The 14651-nt window shown below is 57.1% G+C and overlaps 6 protein-coding genes across 6 annotated transcripts; 4 read left to right on the forward strand and 2 right to left on the reverse strand.

Annotated features, from left to right (window-relative positions):
- The first annotated feature begins 207 nt into the window (after window positions 1-207).
- On the forward strand, window positions 208-2712 carry SCHCODRAFT_02618087 (uncharacterized protein). Its single transcript, XM_050344852.1, has 12 exons — window positions 208-546; window positions 600-644; window positions 693-778; window positions 845-1047; window positions 1105-1161; window positions 1218-1402; window positions 1466-1638; window positions 1691-1709; window positions 1761-1888; window positions 1942-2007; window positions 2063-2189; window positions 2274-2712. Exons 1-12 carry the CDS (start codon window positions 264-266, stop codon window positions 2501-2503), a joined length of 1602 nt encoding a protein of 533 aa, XP_050201011.1. The 5' UTR covers window positions 208-263; the 3' UTR covers window positions 2504-2712.
- A 281-nt stretch (window positions 2713-2993) lies between these two features.
- On the forward strand, window positions 2994-5279 carry SCHCODRAFT_02618088 (uncharacterized protein). Its single transcript, XM_050344853.1, has 4 exons — window positions 2994-3302; window positions 3350-3418; window positions 3470-4618; window positions 4769-5279. Exons 1-4 carry the CDS (start codon window positions 3045-3047, stop codon window positions 5177-5179), a joined length of 1887 nt encoding a protein of 628 aa, XP_050201012.1. The 5' UTR covers window positions 2994-3044; the 3' UTR covers window positions 5180-5279.
- Window positions 5280-5531: 252 nt separating this feature from the next.
- On the reverse strand, window positions 5532-6849 carry SCHCODRAFT_02494359 (uncharacterized protein; the record flags this gene model as incomplete). The annotated part of the gene is made up of 8 exons (XM_050343001.1): window positions 5532-5691; window positions 5743-5763; window positions 5813-5976; window positions 6022-6142; window positions 6321-6435; window positions 6494-6640; window positions 6695-6745; window positions 6795-6849. Coding segments are annotated over 8 exons (834 nt in total), but the record flags the coding sequence as incomplete, so codon positions are not given.
- A 772-nt stretch (window positions 6850-7621) lies between these two features.
- SCHCODRAFT_02618093 (uncharacterized protein) lies at window positions 7622-9652 on the forward strand. Its single transcript, XM_050344854.1, has 5 exons — window positions 7622-8105; window positions 8231-8670; window positions 8733-8992; window positions 9106-9232; window positions 9336-9652. Exons 1-5 carry the CDS (start codon window positions 7727-7729, stop codon window positions 9486-9488), a joined length of 1359 nt encoding a protein of 452 aa, XP_050201014.1. The 5' UTR covers window positions 7622-7726; the 3' UTR covers window positions 9489-9652.
- A 710-nt stretch (window positions 9653-10362) lies between these two features.
- Window positions 10363-12742, forward strand: SCHCODRAFT_02618100 (uncharacterized protein). The gene is made up of 5 exons (XM_003032557.2): window positions 10363-10466; window positions 10530-10681; window positions 10732-10806; window positions 10964-11345; window positions 11426-12742. Exons 1-5 carry the CDS (start codon window positions 10434-10436, stop codon window positions 12383-12385), a joined length of 1602 nt encoding a protein of 533 aa, XP_003032603.1. The 5' UTR covers window positions 10363-10433; the 3' UTR covers window positions 12386-12742.
- On the reverse strand, window positions 12738-13899 carry SCHCODRAFT_02618104 (uncharacterized protein). Its single transcript, XM_003033178.3, has 4 exons — window positions 13737-13899; window positions 13502-13603; window positions 13220-13339; window positions 12738-13079 (listed from the first exon to the last, which is right to left on the reverse strand). The coding sequence occupies exons 1-4, from the start codon at window positions 13826-13828 to the stop codon at window positions 12905-12907; spliced, it is 489 nt and encodes a 162-aa protein (XP_003033224.1). The 5' UTR covers window positions 13829-13899; the 3' UTR covers window positions 12738-12904.
- Between the last annotated feature and the right edge of the window lie 752 nt (window positions 13900-14651).

Here is a 14651-nt window from a genome sequence, read left to right on the forward strand (position 1 = left end):
AAGGACCGCTGCACGCCAGTCGGATGCTGCCTGTCCTGGGAAGCCAGCATTGGAAGATGGCGAAGCGATACCCAGAAGACGAGGGACGACATCGCAAGACGGGGGACGGCTTCCGGAGAATGAGGAACGACATCACGGGTTATCGTAGCCGTATGGCCACGGAACCCTTCGGTGTCGCGCGCCGTGCATAAAGCTGGGCCTTGTACGCGCATGCGTGCGCGCTTCCCTTCCCCGCCATCTCACAGCAGGCCGCTTGCGCGACCATGGTGCCCCTCGGGATCCGGAGCCTCTTCGCCCTAGCGTTCACTGCGCTCGCCGCCCGCGGCAAACTCTCGGACGGCCGTGCGCACCTGAACGTGCCGCCGCGGTCGCCTCCGCCCCTCCCCCCTGGCCCGCCGCCGAAGGGGCCCGTGACGCATGTGAACGGGACGGTGTTGGCGGATATCAGCACCCCGCAATACATCGACATCCCGATCGACCACAATGATACGTCGCTGGGGACGTTCTCGACGCGGTACTGGGTCAATTATGAGTATTATGAGCCAGGTGCGTATATGGAGATATGCACTGGGGTGCTGGGATTGACTACTAGCTTGTAGGCGGACCCATCATCTTTATGAACATGGGTGAAGTCAATGCTGAAGGTGCGTACCGTCCTGGAGGGCTAACTCATGTTGCTGAGTTTCGCACAGGCTACACACACTACATCACGAACAAGACTATCAATGGCCTTATCGCACAGCAGGAAAGCGGCCTGCTCATCATCATGGAGCATCGCGTACGTACCTTCCCTCCATCGCTCGAGCAAACACGATTTCTGACGCAAGTTATCTGGTGAACGCAGTTCTACGGCCAAAGCAACCCGTACCCGAACCTGAACGAGGACTCGCTCAAATATCTGTCACTTGAGCAGGCCATACAGGACAACGTGTATTTCGCGAGAAACGTGAAGTTGGATGTGGATGTGGATACGTCGCCGGAGGCCACGCCGTGGATTCTCATCGGGGCGAGCTATGCAGGCGCTCTGACTGCGTTCCAGAAGGTTGCGTGAGTGGCAATAATATCCTATGTGCGCTCTACCTGCATGCTCATGCCAATTGACAGCGAGCCCGACGTATTCTACATCCACTACGGCTCTTCGGCGGTCATCGAGACTCAGGTGTAAGTGTCCTCATGCGCACAAGCCAGCGAGCCGACTGAGTCTGACCCGCCTCCAGCGACTTCCACGAGTACTTCACGCCCATCCGCCAGAACATGCCCGCCAACTGCTCCGCGGACGTCCAGGCTGTCATCGCTCACATTGACGAGGTCTTCAAGGGCGACAACGAGACCGCACAGACAGAGATCAAGGAAATCTTCGGGTATAACGCATCGTATAGCAACTACGATGTGGCTGGATCTCGTACGTCTGTCATTGTCGCCTACCTCGGTCGTTGTGGCTGACTGTATGGCACTAACCTCATAGTCCGTAACAACATCTGGGACTGGCAATCGCTGCAGCCGTATACGGCCTCGGATGGCGGAGAGCTCGCGTTCTACGATTTCTGCGACGCGTTGGAGGTGAAGGATCGTATGGCCAGTGGTCCAGAAGGCTGGGGTCTTGAGCATGCTTTGAGGGCGTGGGGCGCTTATTTCTCTGTCAGTCGGTTCATTTGTGCTTGTCATGCACATCCTCTGATGCTATTTCCAGGGCGCGACTGTGGCAAAGCGTAAGAGTCACGCTGTGGTTCAAACTCTTGCGCTGATGCTTTGTTCGTCAGTCTGCGCGGATATTGATCTCAGCGAGTGCGTCAAGGGCACCTCTGCATCACCCGAAGACGACCATCCCGTAGATGATGCCGGGCGTTCTTGGACATGGCAAACGTGCACGCAGTTTGGCTGGGGGCAGGTAAGCCTGCGAGTGTGACATGTGGAAAATCTTCAATGATCACCTCTTTGTAGATCGGCGCACCAGAGGATGAACCTACGATAGTCTCGCGCTTGACGACTGTTCAGACGGATGTCATCGTAAGTCGAAGCCTCATGACTGCTTCAAAAACGGTCTTTCTGATGCACGCCACAGGACTACTGCGCTTACTACTTCCCGGAGAACTTCCCAGCGTATGGGCTTCCGCGGACGAACGAGACGAACGCGCGATACGGCGGCTGGTCGATGCAGGGCGAGCGCATGATTTTCGTGAATGGAAACAGTGCGTATTCAGCTTTTTTTATCTTTCCTTCATTGCTTCTCGTAGAGTGCCGATGAGGTTTCGCCCATACTAACCTCTTCGCAGATGATACTTGGCGCGAGGCCTCGATGTCTGCTCAGCAGACAGACATCCCCGTTAGTACCGCCTCCCAGCCCATTTTTCTGGAGAATGGCTTTCATGCGTCGGATGTCATTGCACGCGCGGCGATTGAGCCCACCGTCGCGCAGACGCAGAATCAAATTCTCGAGATTGTCGGCGGTTGGCTAGCGGATTGGGAGGCGTACCAGGAACGGAGGCGCAGGAGGTCGGGGTGAAACAATAGAGTGTGTCTGTTCAGTAATGTCTTTCGATCTTCACAGAAGTTTGAGTAATTTACTTGCGCGACTTCGTACATTGTCGGGCGGTCTTCGTAAATCATTTGGGAGTCGAAATACATTTGAGCGCCGATTAAGTGCTAGCGCGCGCCCAGCTGTGCGACAACCTCTGCTCCAAGGTCCGCATCTTGGTAACATCTTTCGCTTTTCTGTAAAATCCTTAGTAAGTCATTTGAGAGAGATGAGACGAGTTAGGGACTAGACCCAGAATAAATTACTGAACAGACACACTCTAATACTCAGGGAGAATTCATATGACGAAGTCCTGCAGTAGAGCTAGTGGTAGAACTGTAGAGAATGCTCGTGTACTGGGAGCTGACTAGGTAGAGCACGATTTCTGAGAATCTCAAGTTGAAGTTCGAGAAGTCCAACATGAGATTCCCACGCATAGCCGGGCCGCTAACATTAGCAAATAGCGCCGACGTCGGCGCGCGCGTCACCGAGCAAGCCGCTACAAGCGCGCACCCTGCTCCTTGCCGTCATGGACGCCTTTGAGGATGAAAATCCATTCGAGGCCGACGCCGACCGGTTAGAGTCCGAGTCGTCGTCGACGTCAAAGGTCGACATATCGAATCCCCCCTCACCACCGATGGATCTCTCGCGGCAGCTCGCGTCTCCTCCGTTGAATAGGTCCTTTCCCAGTCCAAGCACACAACGGCAGACGACGATGAACTACAAGAGTGACTACTGCTGTGCACGCGACCGTGATCTGCACTCAGGGGACGACCTCGAGATCCTGGTATGTTGCCCGCGCGGAGGCATTGCACAGATGGCTAACGACCATAGATCACGGACGCGCAGAAGACGACGGTGGGCTCAGCGTCGCCCTACATCGTATATGTGATACAGACAGGGGTACGAGAGCCCTCCCCTCGCGTCAGGCAGCGCTGACGAACTTGTGCGTAGTCCGCTGAGGCGCGCCACCGCTATTCCGAGTTCGAGTCCCTCCGCGTCAGCTTGTCGAAGCTCTACCCGACTCTTATCATCCCGCCCATCCCCTCAAAGCAAAGCCTAGGCGACTATGCTGTCAAGCAGGGGAAGGCGAAGGAGGACACCGTTCTGATAGCTCGTCGCAAGCGCATGCTCCAGACCTTCCTCAATCGCATCGGTCGCCACCCTATCTTGTCTAACGAACACGTCTTCCACCGCTTCCTTGACGGCGAGGTGTCGTGGACGGAGGTCCTGAACTCCCCTCCACTGACTCTACTGCCGAAGAACATCCTCAAGGCACCTTCACACAACCCCATCGACGAGAACGCATCCCCGGCCTACGCAGCACTGCCCAACCCCTCCGCTGCCCACCCACTACGAAATCCCGACCAGCGCTTCATGGACTCGGAGGCCTTCACCCAGAAGTTCGCCAGCCATGTCAGCGGGCCCATGGAGAAGGTGACGCGCCGTGTCATCAAGCGCTGGGCCGACGCCGCCCAGGACCACGCCGACCTCGGTGCCGCGCTCAACGGCTTCTCCCTCAACGAGAGCGCCACCCTGTCCCCCGCCATCGAGAAGGTCGGTCAGGCCGCGGACGCGACGTACATGTCGACGACCAAGCTCGTCCAGGAGATGGAGCAGCACTGGGCGGAGCCGCTGCACGAGTACGCGCAGTTCGCGGGCATCATCAAGAAGCTGCTGGCGTACCGGCACCAGAAGCACGTGCAGTACGAGATGACGCAGGACGCGCTGGATGCAAAGCGCGAGCAGCTGGAGGAGCTGGACAAGAGCGAGCGGGAGGCGAGGCGGCTGGAGGAGGCGCTGAAGCGTGGGGGTCGGACGACGACGCGAAGCACGTCAAGGGAGGGGCCGGCGGCGGAGGGGGCCGATGAGGATGAGGGGCCGTCTAGGGAGGGCGAGGGCGCGCAACATCCTCCGCCACCGGACCCGACGGCGTCCTATCTTCCGCCGCATCCGGGTCCAAACCCTGCTGCCCGTCGGGGGCGCACACCTGGCATGGGTCTCCTCAGCGCGCTCAGCTACACCCTGCATGGGATGATGGACGTTGACCCGGAGACCGCACGGCGCAACAGCATCACCAAGACCAGGGAGAACATATCGCAGGTACGTTTTCTATCCTCGTCGCCCATTTCATGTCTTCCACCCCTTCCACCTGCTTCCTTCCCTCTCCCTCTTGTCGTCCCTCCCTTCGCCCTTCCGCCCACCCACTACCCGCGGCCCTACGAGAAGGGACAAAGTCTAACCCCGTCCCAGCTCGAAGACGCCCTCCACCTCGCCGCGCAGGACCTCAAATATTCCTCCTCCACCATTCAAGCCGACCTCGACCGCTTCCAGCGGCAGAAGGTCGCCGACATGCGCGAGATGTGCATCGCGATGGCGCGCGCGCACCGCGACTGGTGCAAGAAGAACCTCGAGGCCTGGGAGGAGGCGCGGAAGGAGATTAGCAATATTCCGGACCACCCGAATCGGAAGCCGGAGGGGGAGGGGCAGGCGGGTGCGGGTGGGGTAGGTGGAGGAGGGATAGGTGGTGGAGGAATAGGTGGAGGAGGAATAGGTGGTGGAGGAATAGGTGGTGGAGGAGGCGCATCTGCACCCGCACCCGCACCAGCGTCCGCGCCGAATGGGACCAGGAGGGACTCAACGGCGACGGTGAATGGGCGTTGAAGCTAGGACGGAGAAGCAGAGTGACAATGGCTCATCCAGGTCGAATGCTGCTTATTGACCTTATTTTTACGATCACTACGCTATTGAGGAATATCGAGGATATTGGTGAACATGATACGATCCCTTCGCTGTGGCGTACAGCATGACAAGAACAAACGGCTTCGACTCCTCCAGGAAACCTCTGCGCTGCGGTCTTGTGCATGCGACCCAGCGAAGGTTCCGGACGCAGTCCGTGTTAGATATGGGTCTAGCTGCCTCGCTTCTCGCCTGAGACCTTGTCTGTCAGCCTGCGAAGGTTATCGCAGCTAGCGCGCGCACCGTTGTATGGTCGAGCCCGCTGAATTGATCAAGCCTACATATGTGCCCCTCCGACAAGAGTGGCTCGAGCGTTCTGAGTGGATGTGGAGTCGTGATTTGTTGGCAGCTCTATATCACTGCTATTGCATCGCAGCGTGTCGACCGCCGCCAAGCGTTCTCGAGCGTTGAGCACATAAAGCATCACGTTCACATAGCTGTAGAGCGTGAACACCGACTTCGCAGTGTTCATTGGCGTGAATACATACAGTGGACCCAGTGCCAATTCGCTTACGAAGGTATCAGCCGTAAATAGAGGGAAGGTGGCATCTTACGCACCAGACGATGTATGCCTGGCTCTTCGAGTCGGAAGTCTCATACATAACGAACATCACGACCATGACCACTGTCGTCACAGTTCCCGTCTGGATGGACTGAGCGATGAGGCGCTTGAGCATATTTCGGGTCTTCCGAAAGTGCGTATTCCTGCGGCGATTGTAAAGCTGCGGTGGTAAATAACGAAAACGCCAGCAGCCCGAATAGCGCACCAGGCCAATCATTGAGAATGAGACGAGAGCGTCGCAAACGCAGCTTGATATCGCCCATATCTGCCAGCGGTCGGCAATCGAAACGTGGACTTTGCGAAATTTTGCCAGTGAACGCACCCTGCTCACAGTCGAGGGCACTTTGTCCCAGATGTCCAGAGCGTCAGGTCCGTGAGACGTGTACTGGGATAATGATGAGTATACGGCGATAGACAACATTGAAGGTACACCGACAGTGACCATGCTGGCAACACAGCCGCTAAAGGCCAGGAGGGCCACCTGGTCAAGTCAGCGCACAGAACGAAGCGTCGAATCTTTGGCTTGCCAGACTGATGAGAGCACCCAGTATTTTCCCAAAAAGTCTTCCTTGAAAGCGCACGACGCGAGAGGCAAAGAAACACTGGACAAGTAGCGCGCCTGAGATGAGGATAAACTCGTTAGGGATCTGTGATCTGAACAAAGCAAGTGAACGTACTCAGTCCGGCCGTAAGGGGGACCACGGACGTTGGCCATGGACTCGATGTCCAGATGCTACGGTCACCGGAGTGTGTCACAAAGACTACGTACTGCGAGGCCACTGCGAAGCCGACGTTCACGCCAACAATAAGGGCGGAGATCATGACTGTCGGGCATACGCTCGTTCTTGGTATAGTCCAAACATGGCCGGGACACGTACCCAGGAGTCGAAGCCATTTCTCTTCCTTGGAATATCTCTCGAGGTAATGACCTGAATCGATCATGAATATATGGCCAAGCATGCTGTTGAATATACGCACCTAACTGAGCTAGTAAACAACCGTACAGCAAACAAGCCACGTCGACTCCAATGAGCTAAGCACCCTTCGTTGCTGAGCGATAGTAGGTCAAAAGCGGACCTAAACGCACAAAGGGACCGTTGCTTGTCATCATGACAGCAGTGAGCATGTTGCGCCAGCTGCGCACGACGTAGAGCGACGCACATCGGTGCAAAATCGCGTGCGACATTGTCAGATGAGGAGAGTGGCATGAGTGAAACCACTATAATGGGAAGGGGGTCGGGAGGAGCTAGTCAAGCCAATGGACGTATCCGCCCATGCCGTATACAAGCCATCGCGCTATTCCTGGATAGTTCCTCACCAGACCGACCAGGAAGTAGCATTTCACTGACTTCTGGTACACCGGAGGCAGAAGCGGGAGTGTAGCTGTGATGTGTAAATGGGCGGTGTACGCGAAGCAGCGCGAGCGAAGTCCTGTTAATGCAATGTTGATGACTTGGCGGGATTCTGCACAGGCCGTTCATTAAGAATGAGTTTGGTTCCGCCTTCATCAAGTGGTCAATTAGAAGAATTCATGTTCTGGCAATCATCCGCGCGGAGGGCATCAGACAAGGCTGGAAGCGTGAGCCAAAATGGTTTTGTGCGTCGAGAGATTGATCTGCAGTCTAGCCCCTTCATACAAGACAACTTCTCAGAGGAGAGGCCATGAGCTGCTTGCAGAGAAGAAATCCTGATGTGCGTGGAGGTCCACAAGGGACATGACTCCCGTAGTTGTGGCGGTCGCAGGCAAAAGGAGTGATGCGTGACTCGAAACGCTCGAATTATCATTTTTCGGCATCTGCCGAAAGCCTCTCGCATCCGACGGTCACGTCCTTGGTTGAACTTTGCCTTTGGTGTAGTCTTCGGTCGCTCGTCTCTCCATACCTGCTCTAAATTACCGACATTGCTACCTGATGTCCCTAATCGGTCCATCTACCCGTGGGCGCGGCGGCGGCGGCCCCGGTAAAGGCGGCGCTCGCCGCGCTGACAACAATCGCGTCTACGGAAATCCCCTCCCCCTCCTCTTCGTCGAACCCGAGCCACCTCGCCGCCTTCTCGAACGTCTGACTCCCGGCGGCATCCTTCACTCGCTCGGCCTGCGCCCGACGGAGGTCATCAACCCGCACTGCGAGGGCGTCTTCGACTCAGCGACCAAGAGCGTCTGGGTGACAGATATGCGGAGCGTGCTTATATTGTGGCAACGAGGCTTCTTCGGGAAGGGGCATCTGTCGAGAAGTGAGCCTAGCTGGCTTGCAAGGCAGGTTAATGACCGGCGTGCGGCGGCGCAAGGAAGTGAGTGATTTCTTCAGCCTAGCACCTCCCGAGTCACCCTTCATCCATGATTACAACTTCTGACATACATCATCCATTCCCCCGCCATTTTCTTTCGATGTCTAACTCGTCTGTCTCCCTTTCAGAAATGACTTCCGAAGAACTCACTGCCCGCCGCCGCTCCGAGCGCAAACAATTCAAGCTCGACCGCGCCCGTGCCATCGCAGCTGCCGCCGCCGAGGCCGAAGCAGCTTTCAAGGAGCGAGGCGAGGTTGTCGTCCCAGCACTCTCAGGGCCCAATATCCCGTCAGCGGCGACATGGCGCCCTTCGCAAGCGACCGGCTCGGCAACTGAAAATCCATCGGCTCGAGGCGGGCCAACTGTAGCGGGAGAAAATATGCCAAATCCAGCGGGAGAAAATATCACAACAGCCGGCTCTGGCGATACCACCGCCGGACAGGCCAACACCTTCTCGACCGACGCAGACGAGCCAATCGAGGATGTCGAGCATCTGCAATTGACATTGCAAGAGGCGTTTTTCCTAGCGTATGCTCTGGATTGTTTGACGGTGTATGATGCGGATACCGTATGTCTATTTACCTTCATGTTCGCTGTCTATCTCGCCTACGCGTACTCACCGCTACCCAGGACACCGCTCTCACCCTCCAAGATCTCTGGCTCGCATGTCAGCACGCGCACATACCGTCCGCCGGCAACTCTCCGATACCGCGCCAAATCTACCTTTCCTTGGAACTTGACCCGTCCACCCTCTCCCCTGACAACCCCTTCCTCGTAAACTACGCCGTTTACCACCACTATCGCTCTCTCGGCTGGGTCGTGCGCGGCGGAATTAAGTTCTGCGCGGATTTCTTGCTGTACAAGAAGGGCCCGGTGTTCACGCATGCGGAGTGAGCTCAATTCTGGTCTTCCCTCTTATTCTGATGAAGCGTCCCTTGTCTGTCCTGTCGACCTTTGGGTTCGTAACATCCGCGTTCGACATCGTACTAACCAACTCACTCAGATTTGCCCTCGCTGTCATCCCCTCCTACGAAGCGCCCGGCGAACGCACGCTCAACCCGGAAGACGGCGCGCCGTACACCTGGACCTGGCTCAGCACGATCAATCGCGTGAACGCGCAGGTCATGAAGGCAAGTTACACTTTTCTCCGTGCGCTTCTATCGTCACTAACGTCCGTCCTTAAATCTCAATTACCTTTTACTGCCTTGTCGCGCCCCTCTCATCCATCCACAGACCCTCGTCCTCGTCTACGTCACCATTCCCGCGCGCGAGCGTCTACCAGCGGGAGCCCTCCTCGGCCCTGCGTGCCTCGCGCACTACTCGGTGCGCGAGATCGTGGTAAGAAGGTTTATTCCGGCGCGGATGCGAGATGAGAATGCGCGGTGAGGACGCACCCTCCCGACATCGGCTAGTCTGTACTCTGCCCGGGAATCGATATGTAGTCGGCGCGTACATCTTCTCTAGAGCTTCCCGGAAATGTGCATAGCAATCTCGCCTTGTACTTTCAAGAGAAATTAGGTCGTCGCGCGACGGCAGTAGGTTTCCTGAGACTCGTCAGAATGCTTTGTTTGATGGCCCTTCTGGCCCAAGGAGCCCATGAGGTAGGTAGCACGTAACAGGCCATCTCAGTCAGAAGTCGAATTTTCGCCGGGTGTCCTGCGCGGGAGCCTGTCGAACATGGACCGTGAGAGAAATTCCGATGGCATTCCCACGCCACATCTCCTGCCTCCAACCGTCAAGTCGACTCGCCAACGTGGTGCTCTGAAGGCCCTCTTAGGCGCGCTCGACCTTACAGCAGCCGCAGTACGCTTGAACCCTGCCTGATAGCACGAGGCTCACCTCATGAATGTTGAGTCACTTTTGTCAAACGCACCGGCATCGCGGCATGCCTCTCCCTTTTGGGTAAAAAACGCGTCGCCTAGCAACCGCAGCCCTGCCACCCCCTATCGAAATTACTCTGTTAGGCAGAGACCAGCGAGCTCGCATACCTCCGTCAACGGAGACATCCACGTCTCGCTGACATCGCAGATACAAAGACCACACCTTCAACTATCCACCTTTCGATTTTGGCCGCGAACAGAGGCTCCCTGCGCGCTAGCCACACGACTTTCGAGCTCGCCACTGAGCCACTCGACCACGCGCTAACATGACCAAACAACCAAAATTCCCTTTCCTGGAGGGCAAGCAATCGAAGCAATCGAGGAGCAATCGAGGACGTCCGCGCCAGAAAGCTATAAAGGGGGGCGGGCGGGGGCGGTTTCTGCACCTCCCCCGCCCCAATCTATCCTCCCGAACAACTATCCCGCCCGCTGAACCCGCCCGCCGACGACAATGGCCCAGAGACGCACGAAGCAGACCAAGGTGGTGAGTGATGACGGGATTTCCTTTTTGGGACGGAGGACTCGCCACTCATGGTCTTATGCGCAGACGGTGGACAGGCTTGAGGACACGCCAAAGTTTGACCATAACAACCGGTGCATGGCTTGCGGGACGCATTGCAAGTCACGGCGGAGCCAGCTGGCCCATGCTATTGGTCAACATCTCAGTGACGCCACGCCGGAGAACAGGGCGCTCAAATGGTGCGTTTCTACTACCTAGGATGCTACAACGCGTGCTGATTTCTTCACAGGCCGTTCATATGCGCGTACTGTGGCAAAGGGTTTCCCCAGGACGCCACCTTGCGATGCCACATAAACGCCAAGCAGTAAGTAACGCCGCCGACTCCTTTGCTTCCTCGCCGACTCCTCTATACTTTCTCGCTGTCTTTTCATCAAGTTCACTCTTTCGTGCTTCGCCTCAGTCTCTATCTACTCTCCTCCACTTCTCTCTACTTTTGCCTACATTGCTAACGCCCCGCCCAGCACCGGCAAGAAGCCCTACCACTGCGAGTTTCCACCCTGTACCGAGGCCGCTGCGTACCAGTCTAGCATGTACCGCCACATGGAGGCGAAACATAACTGGCTGCCGAAGAACCCGAGGAAGGAGCGTGTGGGCAATGCGAAGAACCGCAAGCCTGAAGACGCCCAGGAGAACGCCAACGGTCAAGACAGCGCATCTCGAGAGGCCGAGGAAGCCGATGCGGGCCGCGCAGGCCCAACTCGCACGGCGCGGCCGACGCGCAGGGCAGCGCCGTACTTTAAGCCGGCGTCACAGAAGGCCGCGCACAATGTACTCAACAAGCCGGCACCTATCGTGCCAAACATTCCACTACCCACGAAGACAGCCTCGTTCGCCGGAGTCCAGGTGAGCTATCGGCCTCGGGTCGTCTTTTCGTCCAGCGCTGTGCCGTCTTCACGCTTCAGGCGCTGATCGTCCTTTTGCAGGAGACCCCGCGCCTCATCCACCTCACCCACGGCGCGCAGCCCGTCCAACAGAAGGATTTCTACTACGAGACGCATCCGTCTCAATATCGGGGCTACTACACTAACCCGTACCAGCAAGGCTACTACGACAACGCCGCCGCGACAGCGTCCTACTTACCTGCGCCGTCTGAGTACGTGCCCGCTCCTGCCCACAACCCGCCTGCGCCTACCTACAACTCGACGGCGCCTGTCTGCAACCAGCCAATGCCTATCTACCCGCCCGGCGCGTACGGCGCGGGCTACAACAACCACGACGCTGCGTATAATGGTATCCACCCCTCCAACACGAACCACGCGTCCTCGTCGGGCTCGAACTACGCCTCCGCCTCGTCGAGCTCGTTCTACTCGACGACGTCATCCGACTCGTTCCACACATCGTCGCCGTCGAACTCGTTCTACACCACATCTTCGACCGCCCCACAGCTCTCGGCGTCGGACATCAAGTTCGCCGGCTTTTCTTTCTCTTCTACAAACACTGCACACACCGTGCTCTATCCTGCCACGAGCGACTCGTCCTACGCGGCGCAGGTCAACGGATCGTCTCCGCATCAGGCCAATGTGTTGTCTCCGCTGGACGTAAGCGTGCCGTCTGCGCTCGACGCAAGTGTATGGTCTGCGCTCGATAACACGCCTCTATCCTCGCAAGAGTCTCTCCTGCCCGTCTCGCAGGACTCCTTTATGGACCTCTCGGAGCACTTCCTCGACTTCTCGCAAGGCTCCTTCATGGACCCCTCGCAGCACTTCCTCTTTGACTTCTCCCAGAATGCACTCCTCGACCTCACCTTGGCCAACGCCGGCGCACCGTGCAACGCCGCCGCCGAGTCGGACGCCCCGGATAACTCCTCCCCCGAACCTGCCGCACCCTGCAGCCCGTACGCTCAGGTCTTCGACGAGTTCATCAATGCGGATGCGCTGTCATAGAGCGCCGCTCGTCTAGCATCCCGAGGACTCGTTTCTTACTTACCAACTGTCTCGTACTCATCTGATCGCATCCCTCGAACTCGTCGACTGTATTCCTCCTACCCATCTGGACCTCATACTTATCTGCATCCCTCATACTCATCCACTGTAGCCCTCATACTCATCCTCTGTATCCCTCACACCGCCATCTGCATCCCATACTCACTGACACGACCTGCTTCTTCACACTTACTCTACCCTTATTCTTGACCGTCTATATCGAATAATGCCTGTAAGGCACCTTGGTTACCTAGTTCTGTATCAGTTTCCTTATCTTCTGGCTTGGATCTCGGAATGACATATTGATGACCTGCTGGGAACGTGAACGGAGTGATAGCACACGGAGTACGGTACAGCAAGATTAGCGAAGCGACTCGAAGCAACCGACGATAGTATCCTCTTTGCGCTGGAAAACCCCACCCGCGTCTCTAGATCTCCCCCCTCAGGGCGTCTCTCCCCCCTCAGGGCGTCTCTACCCCCTCAGGCCGGACAAAAGATAACATGCAGATCCACGCCATTCTTCTCGCACTGCACCTGTGCTCCATAATCGTCCGGCTTGTGGAACGCGCCCTTGCAGTTGGCGCTCTTGCACGTCTTGCCCTTCCCGTCGCAGCCGTTGTAGTACGCGAAGCGGATGCCCTTGGTGAAGGCGTGGCTGGGGAAAGGTGTCGGTAAAATCGCCGACTTGAGCTGAGGGGATCGTAGACAGGGTATATGAAGAAGCGGATGGGGGAGGTGTAACGGCAAGGTTCGGGAAGACGCAGAGCGATAAAACACCAAAAGTTATCCACTCACGGCGGAATCAGCGAGATATCCGTGCTCGAGCCCGCGCCCGGCGACGTCGGATTACGGAGCGTCGTCTCCAGGAGGGGGCAGTTGTCGCCGTTCGCGCCGCAGGGGCCGGTTTGGAGGTACCTGAGCAGGCGGTCAGTGATACGTCTAGGCAAACATGTCCTGGACGAAGGACCGGCGTCGCCTCGAAGATGGTGACCCGATGCGCGAAGGCGGTGGCCCGTCGCGCGAAGATGATAGCCCGCCGCACGAAGAATGCGAAATCGAGAGGCATCGTCAACTCACGCGATCGCGCCCACCAGCGGCCCGTTGTGCTTGTACGCGCCCCCGCCCGAGTGCAGGAGTTTGCCGGTCTGGTTGTACAGCTTGGGCGTGCCGGTGCCGCAGCTGGGGAGATATATCAGTCAGTGTCAGCACGGCCAGTTGTGAGAGCGCGTGCGCGGTTGGAAGAGCGCGCGCGCGGTTGGAAGGTGCGAGGGAGGAGTTGGACTGTAACTGAAATTGTAAGAGGTACACGCACTTGTTCGTGAACTTGACCGTATGGCTCTCCGCGGCAGCGAGGGCCGCGCCCGCGAGGAGGGATGCGAGGAGGGCTTTGGAAAAGTACATCATGTATTTGCTGAGTTTAGCGTGCGCGTCTGCTAGTTAGTTGAGGTGTTGGAGACGGAGGAGCGGCGAGTGTCAGCTCGATGAATGCGGGAAATATGGGCAGAAATGACAAGCCTTTATACCAAGGCAGCTGTTGCTTGAAACGGGTATTTACTGTCGCACAACAGCTCGTCTCCGTTGCATGACAGCTCCCAGGAAGTCGATGTCGATGATTGTCATCAGAGTGTGTATAGTATGGTATTGAGCGCGCCAATGTTTTCAAGGAAAGCATGATTCCGACGGCCAGGACTGTTCAGGATGTTCTGCGCCCGCCTTCAGAGATACAGCTCGCACGAAAGGGGTTTGAAGCCGGCGGAGAAGGATTCAATGCTGAAGCAGAAAGAATTTTGACAAGACCACGTTCAATAAGTCGAACATGCGAATAGCCGGACAGTAAAGGCCAGAACATGAGAGCAAAGGTCAAGCTGTAGACGCATGTTTGCGACAGCTTGCCTCTGCGGCACTTGCCGAGAATTCCGAACCGTGGGTCACGGGACCTCTTTAGCACCTGCTTGCTGACCGGTCAACCTCCTCTGCTGACCGCTAGGAGGACCAAGATAGCACCTCGCTTCACTCCAAGTCTGGACGCCGCAGGAGTGAGCTTGACACTAGCTTGCGAAAATTCCGAATCCTCTTGCGCGGCCCTTCGTAGAAGCCCAGAGCACACGGATGTTGCCTAGCGAGAACATATCTGCCTAGAAGTCTCCCATGACAGACGCCAGATTCCAAAGCTCATTGTCATGCGTACGCTGGGGTCGAGGTTCAAGAATATGCTTGCTTCCCCAAC

The sequence above is a fragment of the Schizophyllum commune genome, assembly GCF_000143185.2.
Source record: "Schizophyllum commune H4-8 unplaced genomic scaffold SCHCOscaffold_4, whole genome shotgun sequence".
In the NCBI taxonomy this organism is placed as follows: Eukaryota; Fungi; Basidiomycota; class Agaricomycetes; order Agaricales; family Schizophyllaceae; genus Schizophyllum; species Schizophyllum commune.

Excerpts from the sequence above, each read along its gene's own strand:
- SCHCODRAFT_02618104 (XM_003033178.3), bottom strand. The coding sequence starts at position 13,828 with ATGATGTACTTTTCCAAAGCCCTCCTCGCATCCCTCCTCGCGGGCGCG. Across the intron at positions 13,604-13,736 it reads ACGGTCAAGTTCACGAACAA|CTGCGGCACCGGCACGCCCA; the intron begins GTGCGTGTACCT and ends ATATCTCCCCAG. Across the intron at positions 13,340-13,501 it reads CCGCTGGTGGGCGCGATCGC|GTACCTCCAAACCGGCCCCT; the intron begins GTGAGTTGACGA and ends CCGCCTGCTCAG.
- SCHCODRAFT_02618087 (XM_050344852.1), top strand. The coding sequence starts at position 264 with ATGGTGCCCCTCGGGATCCGGAGCCTCTTCGCCCTAGCGTTCACTGCG. Across the intron at positions 779-844 it reads TCATCATCATGGAGCATCGC|TTCTACGGCCAAAGCAACCC; the intron begins GTACGTACCTTC and ends TGGTGAACGCAG. Across the intron at positions 1,403-1,465 it reads CTACGATGTGGCTGGATCTC|TCCGTAACAACATCTGGGAC; the intron begins GTACGTCTGTCA and ends CTAACCTCATAG.
- SCHCODRAFT_02618093 (XM_050344854.1), top strand. The coding sequence starts at position 7,727 with ATGTCCCTAATCGGTCCATCTACCCGTGGGCGCGGCGGCGGCGGCCCC. Across the intron at positions 8,671-8,732 it reads CGGTGTATGATGCGGATACC|GACACCGCTCTCACCCTCCA; the intron begins GTATGTCTATTT and ends ACCGCTACCCAG. Across the intron at positions 8,993-9,105 it reads CCGGTGTTCACGCATGCGGA|ATTTGCCCTCGCTGTCATCC; the intron begins GTGAGCTCAATT and ends CAACTCACTCAG.
- SCHCODRAFT_02618100 (XM_003032557.2), top strand. The coding sequence starts at position 10,434 with ATGGCCCAGAGACGCACGAAGCAGACCAAGGTG. Across the intron at positions 10,467-10,529 it reads GCACGAAGCAGACCAAGGTG|ACGGTGGACAGGCTTGAGGA; the intron begins GTGAGTGATGAC and ends TCTTATGCGCAG. Across the intron at positions 10,682-10,731 it reads GAGAACAGGGCGCTCAAATG|GCCGTTCATATGCGCGTACT; the intron begins GTGCGTTTCTAC and ends ATTTCTTCACAG.
- SCHCODRAFT_02618088 (XM_050344853.1), top strand. The coding sequence starts at position 3,045 with ATGGACGCCTTTGAGGATGAAAATCCATTCGAGGCCGACGCCGACCGG. Across the intron at positions 3,303-3,349 it reads GGGACGACCTCGAGATCCTG|ATCACGGACGCGCAGAAGAC; the intron begins GTATGTTGCCCG and ends TAACGACCATAG. Across the intron at positions 4,619-4,768 it reads CCAGGGAGAACATATCGCAG|CTCGAAGACGCCCTCCACCT; the intron begins GTACGTTTTCTA and ends ACCCCGTCCCAG.